General features: G+C 34.3%; 6 protein-coding genes across 12 annotated transcripts; 4 read left to right on the forward strand and 2 right to left on the reverse strand.

The window, feature by feature from the left end:
* The first annotated feature begins 2,282 nt into the window (after nucleotides 1-2,282).
* LOC125202339 lies at nucleotides 2,283-2,895 on the forward strand. The gene has a single exon (XM_048100718.1). The coding sequence runs from the start codon at nucleotides 2,470-2,472 to the stop codon at nucleotides 2,674-2,676; it is 207 nt and encodes a 68-aa protein (XP_047956675.1). The 5' UTR covers nucleotides 2,283-2,469; the 3' UTR covers nucleotides 2,677-2,895.
* A 1,782-nt stretch (nucleotides 2,896-4,677) lies between these two features.
* On the forward strand, nucleotides 4,678-7,764 carry LOC125201026 (transmembrane protein 184C-like). Of its 4 annotated transcripts, none has more exons than XM_048098917.1 (5): nucleotides 4,678-4,808; nucleotides 6,011-6,278; nucleotides 6,349-6,471; nucleotides 6,808-7,098; nucleotides 7,322-7,764. In XM_048098917.1, exons 2-5 carry the CDS (start codon nucleotides 6,030-6,032, stop codon nucleotides 7,529-7,531), a joined length of 873 nt encoding a protein of 290 aa, XP_047954874.1. In that variant the 5' UTR covers nucleotides 4,678-4,808; nucleotides 6,011-6,029; the 3' UTR covers nucleotides 7,532-7,764. The 4 variants fall into 4 exon arrangements, with proteins under 4 accessions (XP_047954874.1, XP_047954867.1, XP_047954882.1 ...); XM_048098910.1 differs by having other exon boundaries at nucleotides 4,689-4,808; nucleotides 6,007-6,278; XM_048098925.1 differs by lacking the exon at nucleotides 4,678-4,808 and adding an exon at nucleotides 4,901-4,917 and having other exon boundaries at nucleotides 6,007-6,278.
* A 409-nt stretch (nucleotides 7,765-8,173) lies between these two features.
* On the forward strand, nucleotides 8,174-9,028 carry LOC125201068. Of its 2 annotated transcripts, none has more exons than XM_048098974.1 (2): nucleotides 8,174-8,316; nucleotides 8,700-9,028. In XM_048098974.1, the coding sequence occupies exons 1-2, from the start codon at nucleotides 8,232-8,234 to the stop codon at nucleotides 8,921-8,923; spliced, it is 309 nt and encodes a 102-aa protein (XP_047954931.1). In that variant the 5' UTR covers nucleotides 8,174-8,231; the 3' UTR covers nucleotides 8,924-9,028. The 2 variants fall into 2 exon arrangements, with proteins under 2 accessions (XP_047954931.1, XP_047954923.1); XM_048098966.1 differs by having other exon boundaries at nucleotides 8,190-8,322.
* LOC125201077 lies at nucleotides 8,942-11,048 on the reverse strand. Its single transcript, XM_048098986.1, has 2 exons — nucleotides 10,799-11,048; nucleotides 8,942-9,357 (listed from the first exon to the last, which is right to left on the reverse strand). The coding sequence occupies exons 1-2, from the start codon at nucleotides 10,985-10,987 to the stop codon at nucleotides 9,301-9,303; spliced, it is 246 nt and encodes an 81-aa protein (XP_047954943.1). The 5' UTR covers nucleotides 10,988-11,048; the 3' UTR covers nucleotides 8,942-9,300.
* Nucleotides 11,049-12,896: 1,848 nt separating this feature from the next.
* On the forward strand, nucleotides 12,897-14,989 carry LOC125201017. Its single transcript, XM_048098890.1, has 2 exons — nucleotides 12,897-13,632; nucleotides 14,427-14,989. Exons 1-2 carry the CDS (start codon nucleotides 13,032-13,034, stop codon nucleotides 14,783-14,785), a joined length of 960 nt encoding a protein of 319 aa, XP_047954847.1. The 5' UTR covers nucleotides 12,897-13,031; the 3' UTR covers nucleotides 14,786-14,989.
* A 248-nt stretch (nucleotides 14,990-15,237) lies between these two features.
* LOC125201049 lies at nucleotides 15,238-17,398 on the reverse strand. 3 transcript variants are annotated; one of them, XM_048098938.1, is made up of 3 exons: nucleotides 17,215-17,398; nucleotides 17,082-17,139; nucleotides 15,238-15,554 (listed from the first exon to the last, which is right to left on the reverse strand). In XM_048098938.1, the coding sequence occupies exons 1-3, from the start codon at nucleotides 17,327-17,329 to the stop codon at nucleotides 15,395-15,397; spliced, it is 333 nt and encodes a 110-aa protein (XP_047954895.1). In that variant the 5' UTR covers nucleotides 17,330-17,398; the 3' UTR covers nucleotides 15,238-15,394. The 3 variants fall into 3 exon arrangements, with proteins under 3 accessions (XP_047954895.1, XP_047954910.1, XP_047954903.1); XM_048098953.1 differs by having other exon boundaries at nucleotides 17,211-17,398; XM_048098946.1 differs by having other exon boundaries at nucleotides 17,236-17,396.
* Between the last annotated feature and the right edge of the window lie 1,058 nt (nucleotides 17,399-18,456).

Consider the following 18,456-nt stretch of genomic DNA (forward strand, 5'->3'; position numbering starts at 1 on the left):
GAGACGTCTCGCCACGCTCCTTGGCGACGTGGCGAGCTGTGGTTCGTGCGTGACGCCCAATCGCCGACCCACGAGTGGGCGTCGTTTATATCCGTTAAAATAGATTTTTTTTTTAAAAAAATCAGAAAAAATTCAAAAATTAAAAAAATATATATAAAAAAAATTCCAAAAATTATACTAGCCGTTTATAGCCATTTTTTTCAAATTTGTAATTTTTTTCAATTTTTTTAAAGCCTCCAATCACTTTTATAAATATCAAATCATTCCCACAAATTATCCACCATAAAAAAACTCTCTATTCTCACTCAAATTTTTTTAATGGTGTGTTTTTTTTTATTTTTTTATGATTTTAATTATGTATTTTTATTTTTTTTAGGATTTTAATTATGTATTTTTTAATTTTTTAGGCCTTTAAATTATAATTTTTATTTTATTTAATGAAGTGTGTTTTTATTAATTGAATTTGTTGGAATTAAAAATAAAAAATGAAATTGAATGAATAGTTAAGGGATGAGATGGTTAAGAGATGGAGGGATGCAGGTGCTCTCTCTTAGTTAAGAGATTGGGTGAAAAGTACAGTGAGGCCCATGAATAGTGAAGAGACGAGACGATTAAGAGACGGATAAGAGATAAGGATGCAGATGGCCTAAGGCAGGTATATTTATAAATAGACCATTAATATTAGCTAATAGGAGTATCTAATATTTTTTTAAAATATTTTTTATTACAAAGTATATCATAATATCATGATTAACATTTATAACATACATATAAAATTTTATAAAAATCATAGATATAGTTTTTTAATATTTTGATTTGAAATGAATATTTTAGTTGATATATAGTAAAAAATATGCTATTTAATTTTTAAATTCAAACTTATTGTGGGACCGACATGATCACTAGCCAGCAAAACACTTTGAAATTTAAATCCTTATTGTCAAATATTTCGCCTTGCTCACTTCATATACAAAAACTTGCTCAACATGTCTAGGTAGATTATTAAATAAATAATTAAAAATTGCACCAATATATATCCCACCGGAAGAATAATTAGTGTTTTGCATAAAGTCAAATCACTTAGCCAAATTCTTGCATCTATTAAATAATGTTATCTTGTGTCTTTATATTCACTCATATTACCATTGAACTAATAACTAATAGTTGAAAGAGAATTGTCATAAATTGTGTTTCATCATATATTATCATTTTAGGTTATTCTATTCACTGAAATTGCATTTTGGATCATCAACTAAAATTACAACTTCATATGAAATTCGATTTAAAAAAGAATAGTTCACTAGATTATTTTCAGAAAAAAGGAAAATGTGAGTCATATTAAATATCCGTCCAACTAATAGTCTACTTTTCATTTTAATGAAATCTATTCTATTTCCATTTTTTAAGTAACATAATTTGACACGTGTTTTCTTCTATCTTTTTTTTCTTTTCCGCTCTTTGAAGTTATCATATACTGTAGTCTGTACTACATATAACGTTTTAATTATTTTTATTCTTTCTTTTGTTTATCAATTTTATAATAATTACTATATGACTAGTGACATCACACTATCAATACCCTACGTACCAATTAAGACTATTGACAGTGCATAACTATATGGCCGGGTAGTATTAAATAGTGAATTCTAAATATTGCTACTAAGTTAACAGGACACTTTGATCCCAAACATTAATTGAATAATATAGTTTATATCTCCTTAGCTATAGTCCATTTTAATGAGGTCTCACAAAAGATTAGGGCTAAGAGTAGTCAACTATTTTTTTCATCCAAATTATTAATGGTTAGAAAAACAGATGTAAGCTGCATATTTGTTGATTACATGAGGCTATACTCTATAGGCTTATCAAACCTCCTTAATAGTAGTAAATTATCCTTACCATTATTATTATTTATAATTATAAATAAAATTATAATTATGTTGACTGTTTCCTCAATATATAACTAAAATTACACGTGGCAATCATCCCATGTCTAATCTATATTCTTCTTAATCCAATTTCACACTTCTCTCTCTCCATCCACACACTATTACACGTGTACGTGCCAAAAAAACGTTTTATACACAAGCTGCATTTAATAAAGTTCGGTTGTTAGTTGTTAGATACTTAGATATTTAGATACTTAGATAAATACAGGAATCTATAGTTTAATTTAATTTACATTCCATTAATTTTTTTTAAATTTTTCTTGAAGTCGGTCAGCAAAATGTGTAGACCAATAACATCGTCTATAATTAATAATCCAATATAAAATGTAACAATACTATACGCCAAACTTCAAACAAGTTTATTTTATCCTTTTAGCTTCTAATGCAACTATATAAAGGCTATTTTTCTCATTTGAGAAAAAAACTTACATGTATATATTCTCTTTTTCACAAATTTGAAGACGAAGAAGGAGACGGAGACGAAGGATAAAGAGAAGGCGAAGAAGGAGAGGGAGAGTTGATGGTGTGTTTTTGTTTTTTGGTTGATCAAAAGAGCGTCGTGCGGCGGAGCAAGCCGGCGGCGGGGACGTGCTCAAGGTGCCGGCATGGGGCGACGGTGGCGGATATGAAGACGTCGACTAGGTTTTGTTACATCCCCTTTTATATCAAGTCATGGAAGGCGATCATGTGTAGTTTTTGTGGGAGTATTCTCAAATCGTACAGATGAATTAATTCAATTATCATGTACGTATATTATATATATGTATGTGTTTATAGTTTCATATGCATATGCATAGGAGAATTTAATTTAAGGGCGAATCTCGATCGTTTTGTTTTTGGAAGGAAGAAGTTAACGAGGGTGTGTACGGATGTGTTATTATTGAAGCGATCTAGTCATCGAGGTATTTTCATTTCATATTTGGAATATACTCCACTTCTTTATTAAGTATGGGATGTGACGTCATGAAATGATGTTTAATAAGTTAATTGCTGATAAAATAAAGTAAAAATGAAGACAAATAAAGTAAGATGAATTAAAAATGTTGAATTACGTTATAAGAGGAAATGAAACTATCCCGAAAGATAATATGAATTGATTAACTTGTGACAAATGGAGTAACATTTTGCATACATATTAAAAATGAAAACTTGCCGAAAAAACCATAAAATTTGGTTAAATTTTGGTCCATCCCGCAACTTTAAAAATCAACCGAAAACCATGAAGTTTGATTCCTTGCAATTGTCCATTGAACTATTTTTTTCGTGAAACTGTATCGAATATAATGTGGTGACCATGACTGTTTAGCTAGTTAAATGATGTTGTGTATTCATATATAGAACAATATTATTTAGTTGAAAAATGTCAATAATATATTCCGCTAATTGTTAAAGTTCCAAGACTAATTAGTACCAGAATTTAACAAAATTTCATAATTTTTCAAAAATTTTCCCTATTAAAATAAACATGACACATTTGTTATTTACATTAATTAATATACAAAGCAATAGAGTGGGCGCACTTTCTCCATCCAAAAATACACTCTCACATTTATTAAAACTGTGTGGTACCAAATAATTTAATATACAAAATAATAAATGGAATATTATAGATTTTGGTAAGAATGATTTTCCGGTATTGTAGGGGTGACTTTTCCTTTATTCTTTTTCCTTTTCTTTTTTCTCCTATAAGATTAAAGAGGATAACTGAATAATCTACTATGCATGCCAAATTCCTTAATTAAATTTAGTAAGTTTTAGTATTAAAAAGATTGTATGCTTCTAGATGATCTAGTCTCTTAATTAAATTGGTTGAGTTAGGTTAAATATATACCTGCCGTGGCATGTGAGTAGCCAGATGTATTTCTAAGCTAATGCCATGCTTGCCCAAATCCGGATTCACCATTAATTACTTAAATTTTGTGTTTTTAATTTAATTTTTATCCTCTAATTTTATTGATTTTTTAATTATATACTCCCCCGTAATATCGATATTACAAATTTAGTTTCTAAAAACTTTTGTAACCCAAGATAAAATATTGTTGGGGGTATTAAAATTAGTTATGCTTATAATTAGTTATTTGAAATTTGAAAACGATAGAAGTTAGGTAGTTTATAGTCTTCTTAAAATAGTTAGGATTCATAGTTATCATTAAGAATTTATCAAATTGTATGTATTTAAAAGTACTCGCTTGAATTCGGCTCAAGCGTTCATTATCTATGCATTTTTGGTTTCTAATAAAAAATGTATACGTATTCGATATACAAGCGATGGTGAGTCCTGAATTCGAGGAAAATCTCAACTTCTCTTCGTCCCGAGCATGCTAAGCCGTCCCATAAGGACTAAAGTGGTAAAGGAAAAACGCGAATTGGAAGAGTTTGAACATTGAAATTCCACCGACCCTTCCTCAGATAAGACGATAGAGTGGTCCACAATGCTTGCCTGAGAATACGTAGGTGATATCTAAGGAGATATTGAGAAAGTAATAGTCCCTCTGTCCCATTACAAATAAATTACATTTGAAACGACACGAGTTTTAGTACAGAATTGGTAAACTAATAGAGAATGTGATCCACCTCAATAAAAAGAAATATTTTTTTTCTTAAATAGAATGATATATTTTTAAGAAACATTCCAAAATGACAATCGTGGTTTATTTAATTATAAAATTTTAATATAAGAATACGTAATTAAATTGCTTTTTATTATTAGATTCAAATTGGATAATGCCATATGGCACTAAAGTCATGATTTAGCAATCAGTAGCTTCATTGTTGAATCAGCACCATAATAATAAATTAAATTTCTTCTCGATTTCTCCCCCTTCACCATTCACCACGTTTTACTCACCACGTTTTACTGTAAGTCTTCTCCTTCTTTCTCTCTCTAGTTCTTCTATTTCTAAATTCTGAGTTCATTGAATTTATGTTAATTTTGATTCTGACTTGAGATTGAAGCCGTTATCTGTGTGTATGTTAGCTAAGCAATTTTTCTCATCTTAGATTTGAATTGAATTATGCGCAATTGAAAGTATAATTACGAAGTTAGAGAGGATCTGTAGCGATTTTCCGAGCTTGTAAAGTAAGATTATGTTGTTTGATTGGATTTGTAGGATTTTCAGTTTATTTCTGTGGTTTTTTACTGTTTCCATTTCACTGGGGGTTGTTTGGAGTCAGGTGCTTCTTATAAACTCAAAACAATCAAATCCTGAAATCAAAGCTGAAGAAGTAGGACAAAAAGCTGTTATTAGATTGTTTGATAAATTGCTGGAAATTTGTGAATCGTATTATGCTATTTCCCTTTTTGAGTGAGCTACTTCATCTACCTTGAATCTACAAATTTTTGGTCAGTCCCAAGACTTAAAAATAAGGGCCGAATTTATCATAACTTTGAAATTTTTCTCAATTCTCACGTGCTATGTGTCCGAATATATTGACGTGGAGTGGCACATACATGATACATGTGTAAAAATTGAAGGTATAGCTGACTAGGTGTATTAAACAACGTTGTTTAAGTAGTCAAACATTTTGTCCGCAGTATATTTTTGTGTGACACACCATACATAATTTTCCCCAAATCTGAGAGCATGGGACAACTGAGAAAATGTCAAAGTTATGATATAGTAATCACTAGAAATTAACTTTAACTTGGTGGTTTTTCCTGCAATTTTACCTTGAATTCGATACAAGTTATAACATTAGCAGATGCACTCTTTAGTGAAAAACAGGGAAAGAACCAAGTTATGTTTCATGTATAAGAATTTTCCTCTGCATTCTCTTTTCTATGCAATCTGCCGAGTTATAAAGCCTGTGTATGTGGTCTTATATGAATAAGAGTGCCTCAGAACAATAAGTTATGGATATTGAAGTATTGAGAAGCTAAATACCAAATAATCTATATTGATATTGATGATCAAGAGTGAATCAGTTTTGAGGTTTGTCCTGTCCAAGGATTTGCCAATTTTGTGATTTTCTTAATGATTGTAACATTTAACACATTTTTATTTCATTGCTTTCGATATTGAACCTATGTGAAGAGTTCCTAATAATATTCTGTCAGGTAGCTAGAGAAACCTCTTCACCATGGATCGGGGGAAGTTTACACTGATGGGATCGACCGTGTGTGTCATGCTCAGTTTGCACTTCTCGATACAGCTAGTGTCCCAACACTACCTCGCATGGAAGAAGCCCAAGGAACAAAAGGCGATCATCATAATTGTCCTCATGGCTCCGTTATATGCTATTGACTCTTATGTTGGCCTGTTGGACATCAAAGGAAGTGAGACATTCTTCACTTTCTTGGATTCTGTCAAAGAATGTTATGAGGCTCTGGTGAGTTTTTCAGCATTTGAGATTCAGTTGCTGTCTTAAGAATTTAAGCTATATTTTCCTTCACTGGTAGGTCATGGCGAAGTTTTTGAGTTTGATGTACACCTACTTGAATATATCCATCAGCAAAAACATAGTGCCGGATGAGATCAAAGGACGAGAAATTCATCACTCTTTCCCAATGACTCTTTTCCAGGTACGTCATTCGAAATTTACTTGGTGCAGAAGAACATTTAATGAGATTAGTGTGAAAATGGAAGGCTTTTTTATGTGATAAAGGACTCAATTGTGTTATGGCTGAATTGAGAGCCCAAAATGAGGATTCATACGTCTATTACCGGAACAGATGAGGAAGTCCTAGGATTGTAAGTCTCTGCTATGGTTATAGAGTAATGCTAATGCAGCAAACAAGGATCAACTGATAGATTTTGATATTTTTGTTTGAGATTGTTTCTTTTCTCGTTTTTTGTCAATCCGAATTCATGAGAAGAATGTCTCTACATGACTAAATGTATGTCTATTTTGCATGCAGCCTCATACTGTTCGTTTGGACCACAAAAACCTTAAACTTCTCAAGGACTGGACGTTGCAATTCGTTGTGATCCGACCTGTTTGCTCTGTCTTGATGATAGCGTTTCAGCTTCTCGATATGTATCCTAGCTGGCTGAGCTGGACATTCACCATCATCTTGAATGTGTCTGTTTCACTGGCCCTGTACTCTCTTGTTGTGTTCTACCACGTTTTCGCAAAGGAGTTGGCACCTCACAAACCTCTTGCAAAATTCTTGTGTGTCAAAGGCATTGTCTTCTTCTGTTTCTGGCAGGTATGTTTCTCATAAACCAATATATTATGCTGAGGCAAGTGAAGTGAATGAGTGTTTTTGTGTTTGTGTGAGTACTATGAATTACTCCCTTTGTCCACCAATAGACATCTTATTTTTTGGAGGCTCGGGTTTTAAGAAATGTGAGTGGAAATAATCAGTTAGTGAAATGAGTCCTACTTTTATAATGAGTTCATGGAACGTGAAACCTATTTACCGTTTACAGGGAATCATGCTTGATATTCTCGTAGCGATCGGGATAATAAAATCGAACCACTTCTGGCTGGACGTCGAGCATCTTCAGGAAGCGCTTCAGAACGTACTGGTGATTGTGGAGATGGTTTTCTTCTCCCTCCTCATGCAATACGCGTACAGCGCTGAACCTTATCGCACTGGGTCGGTTTCGGCCAAGGCTGAAGAGAAGAAAAAAGAATGACGAGAGACGCTCGTTCGAGCGATCGTCTTCGGTTGCTGTTCCTTTTATACGGCAGCGCCATGGTGTATTAATGCTCCGGCTCTACTTGTTTTGTACGTTTAATAATAGCATGGCTTGTGTTTAAGGCTGTGGTTAGTACATTAATTATTATAAGAATGTGTAATCGATTGTATCCAAGGATAGATGCATAAATTTGTTTTAGTAGGAGCTATATATACTAGAGTTTTGGACAATAATTTTTCTATGTTTTCTTGTGATGACAAGAGCTTTGGCATAATAATTCACACAAAATACCAAAAATTTGATGATATAAAAATTGTCAGCCCGATTTTAGATTTTTGGATGGCTCAAGATTGGTGTGACAGGCACTTATTTTGACTTAGCACGGTTTTATAGCAAGACTCTAATATTAATTGATGCATTAACCACGTCAAAAGGATAAATAATTGTATAAAAACACAAATAAGAATGAAATTTCATAATTTAGAAGCAATATCTAATGAACATGTGAGAATTAAAGCAAACCAGCATTTTTCAAATTTAAAATCAGTATTTTATAATTAAAATTGAATAAATAAAAAAATAATGATATATACTTAAAATGATAAGTACGGCGTAGTTATCTATTTTTAATATCAAATAAATCCCAATATATAAACACAGATATTTTATAATTTGGCTGTGCAGCAAAGAAAGAGCGATGGGACCATCGGAGGGCCGCCGATTCTCCGCCGCGAAACTCATAAACGCCGGAAAATTCGCCGTTGAATCCGCCTTAAGCCAAGGTTCAAGTATTTCTTTTCACCGATTATATATTCGTCTTCAAACACTCATATATTCTCATGCTTGGCTTCGATTTTAATTAGCTGTTATTCTCCTGATTTGAGATGTTGATTGTTCATCTTTGGTTAAATTAATTCACGATTATCATTTCTACGCTTCGATTAACTGGATCTGTGCACTGAATTTTGAGCTGCATCTTAGGTTAATTAGCTAATTTTGCGATTTGATGTTGAATATTGAAATTAAGCTTGTTAATCTGAAATAGTTGGGATTGATTTCGATTATTGCATAATGAGAAGTAAATTATTGATGTTTATTAATTTGTTGGTTTAAATTTATCGATTAACCTTTGTTTTGTGATGTAAAAATGGTGGTGTGATTGCAGTGGGTTTGCAGCTATATGATATTGTTAAGGGACAGCCGAAGAAGAATCTTGTGATGGTGGAAGAGATGAATGACCGGCGGCAGCAAAGTAGAGCTCCGGCATTTAGAAACGAGGATGAGGAAGAGCATCTTAAACGCTTATTTGATGAGCCTCTGGAGAAGGCTTCTCCAGAGCCGCCTAAGACGCAATATAAGAGGAAGATTTTTATTCGTTCCCGTCTATAGATAGCTTTTTGTGAGAACTATAAGAACTCTACACAAACATGTATTAAAATGAAACGCCAAGTTTACAGATAGCTTATTGTGAGAACTGTGAGAACTTTGCAGGAATATGTCTCTGAGAACGTTGTGTTTCTTACAAAAACACTGTCGTTTCGTGCACAACACCTTGATCCACAGTAGAGAATCTGCTCCCTGATAGCTATAAACGAGCTTTTCACATTTACATGTAAACACATCTAATATCAAAGGTTGAAGATTACAACAAGAAGACACACTTGCTTTTTACTTCAAGGAGAGCTAATTCTCCACTTCGAAGCAACCTACATAGTTCGACTTCCACTTGCCGAAACACTGTAGTTTGAGAAGATCAATGGAACTTTTCATATATGAAGGCCAGAGAAAAGCAATTCCAACTCCTCATCCTGTGATGAAGTCCTCTGCCAAGACAAACAAAGCAAAACATGACCACTTGAATCGAATAAATAAGAAACACAAACATGAGCGAATCAAAAAAAGCATATGTACCAGATAATCAGTAAGCTTTTCTTACATAACATGAAAACAGTAGAAATCAAGCATGTCTGATTAGGATCTACTGAATGAAGTGGATCGAATGTGAGCAAACACCTTACAATTTTGGGAATACTACTAAGTAGTGCTACAGAATAAACGAATATCAAATTTTCAAGTTCAGTTTTATGACTGTAGCATGTGCCCCTTAGGTAAAAGTATCATAAGGTCTCTTCAGCATCATAACAGAGAAGGATGAGATCTAAGAACAAGAGAGCTGTAAAGTAAAATACGCAGTGTTACCTTGTCTCTTGGCAATCAAATAAGTTTCCAGTAACATATTGCTAAGTATGGCCAGCACAGATTGGATTTCATATTTTCAAATGAAAACCTTGTATTCAATAAAATAATGGATTCATAGGGAAATTGCATATTGGACAGTGAACAGAGACGGAATATCAGAAATTATGTTCCCACAGCCTAGGACATAAATAAATAAAACCAGAAACACACATACATAGCACTTGTGGTTCACAATATCGCACACCTTTGCAAAGACCTATATAGCATGAGAAGCTTTTGAACTGCATAAAAAAGCAAATAGGAACAACTCATGGAGTTGATTGTTCTAGTAGTGAGTGTAGACTCTATTAGAGATGATACTGGGGGATCTTTAGATCTCGTTTCCGTAGTTATTTTGTTTCTTTCACCTTATCAACTTGGGGTGTTATTTCAATGGAATAACTTTATCCTCATTAATTGGATGTCTCCAATCCCACCCTTTCAATGGGATATGAACTTAAACCAGAATTAGCTCAAATGATGGAAATGAACAAGGTCCAATCCGTCTTAGTAAACAATGTTAACTGTCTAATGCTCAAAAGTAAAGTGTCAATAAGGAGTGTTTACTTTCATGGTTGATAATCTACATGATTAAACATCTCCAATCCTTCCAATCCATCTTAGTAAACAATGGATTAGCATACACCGTTTTTATCTATCCATGCTACCCCTAATCCTCAACAGTAAGCGCCCCCATGATGGATCGGGTAGAGCTTTTGTTATCGAGCCCTAGCTCCCGAGTCTTCCTCTAACTATTTCAACTTCTGAGATTGTATAGTTCGATATCATTCCACTCAATTCAAAGCTTGGTTTGAAGAAAACAGTGCTAACTGTCTGTCTTCCTAAACTACTCCAGAAAAAACACACATCTCAAGAAAATCAACCTGAATCCCCAATTTCCGAAACTAATTTCTACCATCACAATCACCTGATTGCACAGCTCACATAAGCACCACAGAAACCCTAGATTTCAGAAATTAATCATGATAAAGTTGGTAATAAGCAGAATTGAGGTTTGAGAGCAACCTGAAGGGAGAGAAGCTGGTGAATTTTGTTGAGGACGCGCAAGCGGTGGGAGGCGTAAGAGCTGTTGGGCGGCAGGCGCTGCATCTTCTTCATCTCCTCATTCAACACCGCCTTCTTCTCATCGTTTCCCATCTGCTTCCACCTCCCTCCCACCGGATCCAAGCCGGATCCAACTTGCTCCCGATTCATCTCAAACACTCTATCGACCTTCAAAAGCTATGATATGAACACAATTGGAATGAAAAAAATCCAATCTTGCGATAAATATGTATACCAATGATTAGGAGCATGATTTGTTATTTTAATAATTTCACTGAATAAAGATTTATCTGTTTTAATTGAATTTTCCAATCAATTAAAATTAAATAAAAATATTTGCAGTGATTTGTTTTTGAAATACTATTAATGAAAATAATAAGCTAAGGGATAATTACAAAACAAAATAACACAATTAATAAGGAACGAACTTGATCTTTAATAATTCTCATGTATTGAATAATTTCATTGCTGTCGTATTAATGATTTATAATTTTATACCTTATACTTATTTGTTTTTAAAAAGTTAGCTAAAGAATAAAAAAAACTATGGATGAATATTGAATAATACAAAAGACAAAGAAAAAAAAATAGAAATTAAACTATAAAATGGTTAAATGAAAATTTATTTTAAAAACATATTAAGTCAGAAAATTAATTTAATTTTTTTACTCCTATTTTTTTTAAAAAAAAATTATGTACTATAGTTAAATTAGTATAAATACATTTATCTTTTCTATTATAAAAAGTACACATTGTTTTAATCTCGACTTAACGATTTTCTGCAAAACTATTCTAGACCAAATTGCGTTTAGATGTTTCTTTCGAGTTTTATTAACAATTTAGTTCGAACTTTTTGCATGACATTTTAAACCAAAAGCATCCTTTAATAAAAATTGAGGAAAATGTAATCTTTTCGCGTGGGACATTTCCAGTCATTATTGCTCTAATGGCCAAAAAGTTTTCAATGTTTGGAATACTTGAATAGAAGAGTCATTTTAAACCGATAATAAATTACTTAACAGAATGCGATAATCATAACGATTCAACAACTACTTCTAAATGAGGAGCATCCTTTGCTACTTACTACCTCCACCTCTTAAAATAGTTATTGATTTTTGAATGAGTTAGATAGATATTGTAGTACTACCTACTATTTTCAAAAACCAAGAAGCCTCTATTTTTAGCCCTCTCTGATGTATTTATCATTATTATTACTCATTAATTTCAAATTTCCGTGGAAGATTTAGGAAGTGAGCGGTGGGGATGTGGCTGGTAATCATGCTATGGCAATCCATTATAATAAAATGGATCCTCCTCACACATATAACGGTCACATGTATATATCCGTTGTAAAAAGCCCCCCATATATATAAATAACCTGTGGCTGTGAGTGTGCTCTATATTAATGCATACATAAACTATGAATTAATTGTTCGGTGTTATATAACTGTTAAAAATTATTAAAAATAAATAATTTAAAAGATTAATTTTCTATTAAATAATTAAACAATTCATTTGTGATCCTGACCAAATCCCAAACACAATTCGGGGCCAGATCGCACCGTAGGCGCAATCTCACGCCACAAGCGTGGTCCACAGCCCTCCTCAACTCTTTCACTTGTGCCGAACCTCCCAATTCATGTCCCAGTTATACCATTATACCGTTATTGATACTAGTAAGTCTTATTATGACAAATGATAGTTCTTTATTTTTCTTTTTAACAATTTAAATTGCAATTTAGATTGACTTTAATTAGTTCTTGAACAAATCTCTCTAGAAAAATATAACTAATAAAATCACATTTCCTAGTTGTGGAACTCTAAAATTTTATCGTCCAACAAAATTTGAAAATATGCCAAATTATAAACAATTAGAAATTTTAAACTATCAATTTAGATAATTTTCCCAATGGATAATTAGGAAAACAATAAACCGATAGAGATGGTCCGATGCAGCTGACGTGTGCATGCCACTTGTCTCCACGCCAGATTTATGCTTTTACTCACACTACACTCTCCCGATCTACAATTTCACCCTTGAATTCAGACCAAATTCCCATTTCCACCACCTTTATAAACCAGCCACCCCTTCCCAATTTCACTCTTCTCTCTCACTCACACACACTCACACGCGCACAACTAACAGTTACCGGAATTTCCATTTCTCCGGTGAATACAACTCAGAAGAATAAACATGCCTCTAACAGCAATCAATATCATCTCCGCAAAAGTCGTGTTTATGATATCCACCAGCGTTTTATCAGCTGCAATTTTGCTAAGCGCTACAGATCTCGCCGATTACGCTCCTTGGATCTACAACGGCGTCGTTTCGTGGCTGCGGCCGCCGTATCTGTACCTCGTCATCAACTGCATCATCATCACCATCGTCGCCTCCTCCAAGCTCCAATCGGAGATCGACGACGACGCACGTGAGCTTCCGCATATAGCGCCGCTGCTGAATCTGAACGCCGTACAGCCTGTACAGCAGCCGCCTATCGAGATGGGTGAAACCGAATTTCCGATGAGTCTGGCGGCGGAGTATAAATTCGAAGGCGTGGAGAGAGGATTGGAGTCTGATAAGCTCGATTCAGGTGGAATCGGAGGCGTGAGTGAATATTCGGCGCCGGGGATTGTCAGCGGGGGCGACGATGCGATGTGTAATAAGGAGAACGAGTGCGTAGCGGCGGCGAAATCGATGTGGAGTGCCGCTGAGTTTAGTGATGGAGCGAATTTCGTGAAGCCGCCGGCTTCTGCGAGGTTCGGTCACCGGAGAAATTTGAAAGCGAGCAACGAAGGTAATTCCACAATTTATTTTTTAATATTTTATTTTAATTCGAAAAAGGAAAATTTAATTTAATTTAATTTAATTAAATGAAGTTTATTTTGAAATTCGACCGTTGGTGAGGCTGGGGTTTAATCTGGTGTGTGTGAGTCCACAGGAGTTAACGTGCACCCCATAGAGAATCTGTCTTGAGATTAATTATGAATTTATTATTATACTAGTACTATTTAATATTTTGCTTATTAAACAAAGGAGGTTATATTTTGTAGTAATAAATGCAAATAAAGTGGGAGATATTAATAAAGATAGGTCATAAGTCATAACGACAAATACTATGACTATGGTGTGGTGTCATTTGTTCATACTTAGTGGTCGAGTGGTTAATGAATGAGCCTTTTAGGCTACTAAATTTTATATCTTAAATACTCCATAATATTTAATGAATGAGCCTTTTAGGCTACTAAATTTTATATCTTACATACTCCATAATAGTATATGGTTTAATCGGAATTTGACCGTCGGTTCTGGTTTTTTATACCATAAATAGGTCGGGTGCAATTATAACAGGCTAATTGATTTCCTCGTCCGGTTAACGGTTCAAAAACATTGGAATTTGACTGATGTTTTTGATCTAAAACCATAACTGGCTGGGCCCAACTAGAATTGGCATATACCTTCTTTATTTATGTTTTTTTCTCCAAACATAAATAAAGACGGTATATACTCTATATCTAGTGGTTGGGTAGTTAATGTATGAAATGTCTGAATCTTGTTTACTGTTGATTGACACAATGAATTGGTGATTAGGTGGGAGAACAGTGCTGGGAGTTTCGAAGCCGAAGAAGCAAGACACGTTGGAGAACACCTGGAAGACAATAACAGAGGGGCGGGCGATCCCGATCTCAAGACACTTGAAGAAATCGGAGACATGGACGGAGCGCGAGCAGGAGAACACTCCTCCTCCGGCGTTGAAGACGATGAGGAAAGCCGAGACCTTCAAGGAGCGGTCCCCCATGAACGGTGGATCGGGCAAGCCGAGGAAGGAGGCGTCGCTGAGCCAGGATGAGCTACACCGGCGGGTCGAGGCGTTCATCAAGAAGTTCAATGAGGATATGAGGCTGCAGCGGCAGGAGTCTCTTAATCAGTATACTGAAATGATTAATTGATAATCATCCTTTTATTAGATTGAAAAAGAGTGGGAAATGCGGTTAGTTGAGACTGTTTGAATTTTTTTGTTCTTTTGTTGTTTGTTTGTAATGGTTATAGTTATGATAAAAATTGTTGTTTCAAATATAACATAATAAAAAAAAATAGGTTACAAGTGATTGTTCAAAAATTTAGTTTACTAGTGATGGTTTATTTTAGTTTAATTGTTAAACTTCGATAATTTAGACAGACTTTTATGTTTTTCATATACTGTTTGAATTTCCTACACAAATCAAATTCTAACAAATATCCAAACACGAGAAAAACAACATAATACAAGCAAACAAAAAATTGAACTGAATAAACTCTTAGTGAGCTTTGATTTGCGTTTTGAAATTATATCGACATTAATGTATTTGAGAGCTTATATTTGGATGCAATTTTGGGTTCATCAGCTATTAAGCAATGTAAGTAGCATGTAAATGAATAATAGATTTGCAAACTACACTCTTATCAAGAATTTGTCCACAAAGTAACACTCCACCTTTGCAAAATTGAACATAGTGACTAAATAATTAGCCATGACTAACTAAACATGAAAACCATAAACAGTAATCTAATACTACACACTATTGGTAGAGATTTTTGGCAGATTTAGTCCTCAATACCTTGCTCTCACTTTTTGAAATTTTCTCCACTGACTGCTCACTTTTCGACAGAGCTTTGGCTAGTGCCTTCGTCTTCCTAACATTCTTCGATCTCTTCATGGGTCTCCCGGCCTTCACTTTCCTGCACGATAAATATGATTACCAAATGTTGGGACATTCGAACTGATGGCAGCAACACGATTATTTCCAACCCAACACCAAGATACAATCGTCTTTTGCCACTTGCAAGAATTATGGCTAAATTGAGTTTTCTATAAGGTGTAATTGCAGAATATATATCAACAACTTATACTCTCCACTTTGTAATTTCAGCATCAATTACAAAATTTGAACCTAAGACCAAGGGTTGAAATAGCAAAATGGACATAATTTCGTGATTTATTTTGAAATTACTCTCTTATAACAATAGGGTGAAAATTTAGAAAATTTTAGCTGTTAGAGAGTACAAGTAATGTAAATATTAGTCAAGAATAGATAGATATAGATAAACCATATAGTAGTATTTGATGTGGATTACATGATCAAACAATCAATCAATCAATCAATCCATATAAAGGGATGGTAGACGAGGCTTTATATTTTGGTAAATGATCAAATTATATCACATAATCCTAAACTATTTGTCTACTCCTAAAAATAGGCCAACTTTAGAATATGTCAATAAAAGACCCTAGGCACAATACCAAAAACATTTTTTATCGGCCGGATGCTAATAGTTATTTCTACATGAGCAAAAATTACGTCACATATATAAGTGGGGGGAAATCTCATAAACAGTGGAGGCAGTGATCCATTAAAGCTGCCACTATCCAAAAGGTTCTCCGAAAATGATCTGAATTACGGAAAAGGTAGAGATTTGAACAGGGGGGGGAGGTCTATTGACAAGCAAAGGTAGCAGCTTTGAGATCCAATCACTGCTTCTCCTAAATCAAATGCTCTACTTCTCTCTCCAAATTAACTTTGCATTTCTGTGCATCAATTGTTTCCTCTAGCAAGTGAGCACTAGCTCAATATAAATGATCAACATGAGCACCTTATGAGAAAACAGAGACGTGCAGTTCCTTGGCTTCATCATACACTTCATTTGAGAACTTTTCAGCAGCATCAACAAGCCTCAAAACATGCTTCAATGGTTTTCACCCCAACTAGAAACACTAGACTCAAATCCAACGGATATTCTTGTAGAAACAACACTCCGTAGCCAAGCATCTCGTCAACCAAAAATCCTAGTGAGCACATTCTTGGTACAATGTGTAAATACTTCGGTCTTCTATTGATATTATTGAAAGTTCACATTTTTAGGATTAGGCAAATGTTTCAGGATTTAATCTGATAACTTCCATATTACTTTTATCCATCTATCCTATCACCCCCAAATTAGACGTATATGCCTCAGTGTGACAAACTAGACTTAGAAAAGTTGGTGTAGCAGCTCAATCACTACACATTATTAGAATATGCATAAATTTAAATAACTTAGCGCTTGATTAAAGGTGTTAGCTCAAGGAAACTGGAATTAAAGATACACAATTTTTCGTATATTAATGATCCCCTCAATCAGACCTAGAAACTAATTAATAAAATAAACAGGAAAGCAATGAATAAAATTCAGAGAAAGAGGGGAATTAGAAGCAGAAGCTGAGCTAACCTGAGAAGTCCTCCGCCAACATAATCTCTTTTAGCTACGGTCTCAGATACGTCCATGGCTGAAAAATTACGAATTTCAGAAACAGAAACAGAATCAATCCCCGATTAAGGTGTTAATACTAACACATACATACAGAAAGAGAGAGAGCTGCGACCTTGAGGTTCATCTGCAACCGAATTGTTGGCGGTGGAAGAATCGACGGCCATAGCAGTCGAATCATTCTTCTTCTTGTTTCTGTTCTTGGCCATTGTTGTCGTCTGTGGCTGAATTCGGTTTGCCTTTGGTAATCAGAAATCGAAAACCCTAGAAGAAGATGCATTTTGAGAAAAATGGATTTTAATTTTGTGTTGATTGGGCTCACAATAAATGGGCTTGGGCTGATGTGTGCTCTATGATTAAATGGGTTTGGGCTAATGTGTGCTCTATGATAGTTGATTAACCAAACTAATTAACAATGATTATCAGTTAGTAGTATTTTTTATTCCGGTTAATGTTTAGGAAATATTTTGGTTGCTAGCTATAAAGATAGTTAATCAAATTTTAATGAAGGAAAAAAAGGATATTGCTTCTAAATATCACGAAACATTTCAAACAATTTATTTTTTTCCACAAGCTTGAAATTCATTAACGGAATCACTAAAGCTCATACAAGCAAAATTACTTCATTCTCATATCGTGGGAAATCGACCGTACACCGCACGTGTGCATCACTACATAGCACATGGGACCACTATATGATCACAATTTGAGAAATAAATATTGTTATAAGTAGGTGAGACCACTACACCATCATAAAGTGGAAAACTACGCTATCATAATATCATAAAATCTACAATTATAATGCACAATGTGACAAATAAGCACCCACACATGCTGGTTATATTGAACTCAATATCTCTCGCTAACGAAAGTACGAAATCTCAACCTTACTTACCTATTTCACCCGTTTTATATTTGGCGCTAAAATAAGAATAGCAACTGATTTTTGTCCCAAATATTAACTGCTTTCATTTCCCTCGCAAATTCTCTCTCTCCCCCGTTTCAATTCTGTTTCCTGATGTGAATCCTCACGAATTTCCCAAAAAAAATCCCCTAAAATCTCCTAATCTCATCCGAAAAAGAAACCAATATCTCCACAAATATCAATCTCCTCCATTTTAACGTTGCTGCAGATATCAATCTCCTCGATTTTCGATGCGTAATTGAATTTCTGCAACACGCATTCGCGCGCGGGAAGACGAGCTCTGATTCTGGTTATTCGTTGTCTACTTTTTTTTTCTCCTAATAGCTGATTTTGTTATTCGAAATCTGAATAAAACGGCGTCGTTTGAAGAATCGTGACTCGAATTGGACGAGTTTGGGCGAATTCCCTCAC

This window comes from Salvia hispanica, chromosome 1, assembly GCF_023119035.1.
Source record: "Salvia hispanica cultivar TCC Black 2014 chromosome 1, UniMelb_Shisp_WGS_1.0, whole genome shotgun sequence".
In the NCBI taxonomy this organism is placed as follows: Eukaryota; Viridiplantae; Streptophyta; class Magnoliopsida; order Lamiales; family Lamiaceae; genus Salvia; species Salvia hispanica.

Excerpts from the sequence above, each read along its gene's own strand:
- LOC125202339 (XM_048100718.1), top strand. The coding sequence starts at position 2,470 with ATGGTGTGTTTTTGTTTTTTGGTTGATCAAAAGAGCGTCGTGCGGCGG.
- LOC125201026 (XM_048098917.1), top strand. The coding sequence starts at position 6,030 with ATGGATCGGGGGAAGTTTACACTGATGGGATCGACCGTGTGTGTCATG. Across the intron at positions 6,279-6,348 it reads AAGAATGTTATGAGGCTCTG|GTCATGGCGAAGTTTTTGAG; the intron begins GTGAGTTTTTCA and ends CTTCACTGGTAG. Across the intron at positions 7,099-7,321 it reads TCTTCTTCTGTTTCTGGCAG|GGAATCATGCTTGATATTCT; the intron begins GTATGTTTCTCA and ends TACCGTTTACAG.
- LOC125201017 (XM_048098890.1), top strand. The coding sequence starts at position 13,032 with ATGCCTCTAACAGCAATCAATATCATCTCCGCAAAAGTCGTGTTTATG. Across the intron at positions 13,633-14,426 it reads TTTGAAAGCGAGCAACGAAG|GTGGGAGAACAGTGCTGGGA; the intron begins GTAATTCCACAA and ends ATTGGTGATTAG.
- LOC125201077 (XM_048098986.1), bottom strand. The coding sequence starts at position 10,987 with ATGAATCGGGAGCAAGTTGGATCCGGCTTGGATCCGGTGGGAGGGAGG. Across the intron at positions 9,358-10,798 it reads ACCAGCTTCTCTCCCTTCAG|AGGACTTCATCACAGGATGA; the intron begins GTTGCTCTCAAA and ends TTGTCTTGGCAG.
- LOC125201049 (XM_048098938.1), bottom strand. The coding sequence starts at position 17,329 with ATGGCCAAGAACAGAAACAAGAAGAAGAATGATTCGACTGCTATGGCC. Across the intron at positions 17,140-17,214 it reads TCGCAGCTCTCTCTCTTTCT|CCATGGACGTATCTGAGACC; the intron begins GTATGTATGTGT and ends GTAATTTTTCAG. Across the intron at positions 15,555-17,081 it reads GTTGGCGGAGGACTTCTCAG|GAAAGTGAAGGCCGGGAGAC; the intron begins GTTAGCTCAGCT and ends TTTATCGTGCAG.
- LOC125201068 (XM_048098966.1), top strand. The coding sequence starts at position 8,232 with ATGGGACCATCGGAGGGCCGCCGATTCTCCGCCGCGAAACTCATAAAC. Across the intron at positions 8,323-8,699 it reads CGCCTTAAGCCAAGGTTCAA|TGGGTTTGCAGCTATATGAT; the intron begins GTATTTCTTTTC and ends GTGTGATTGCAG.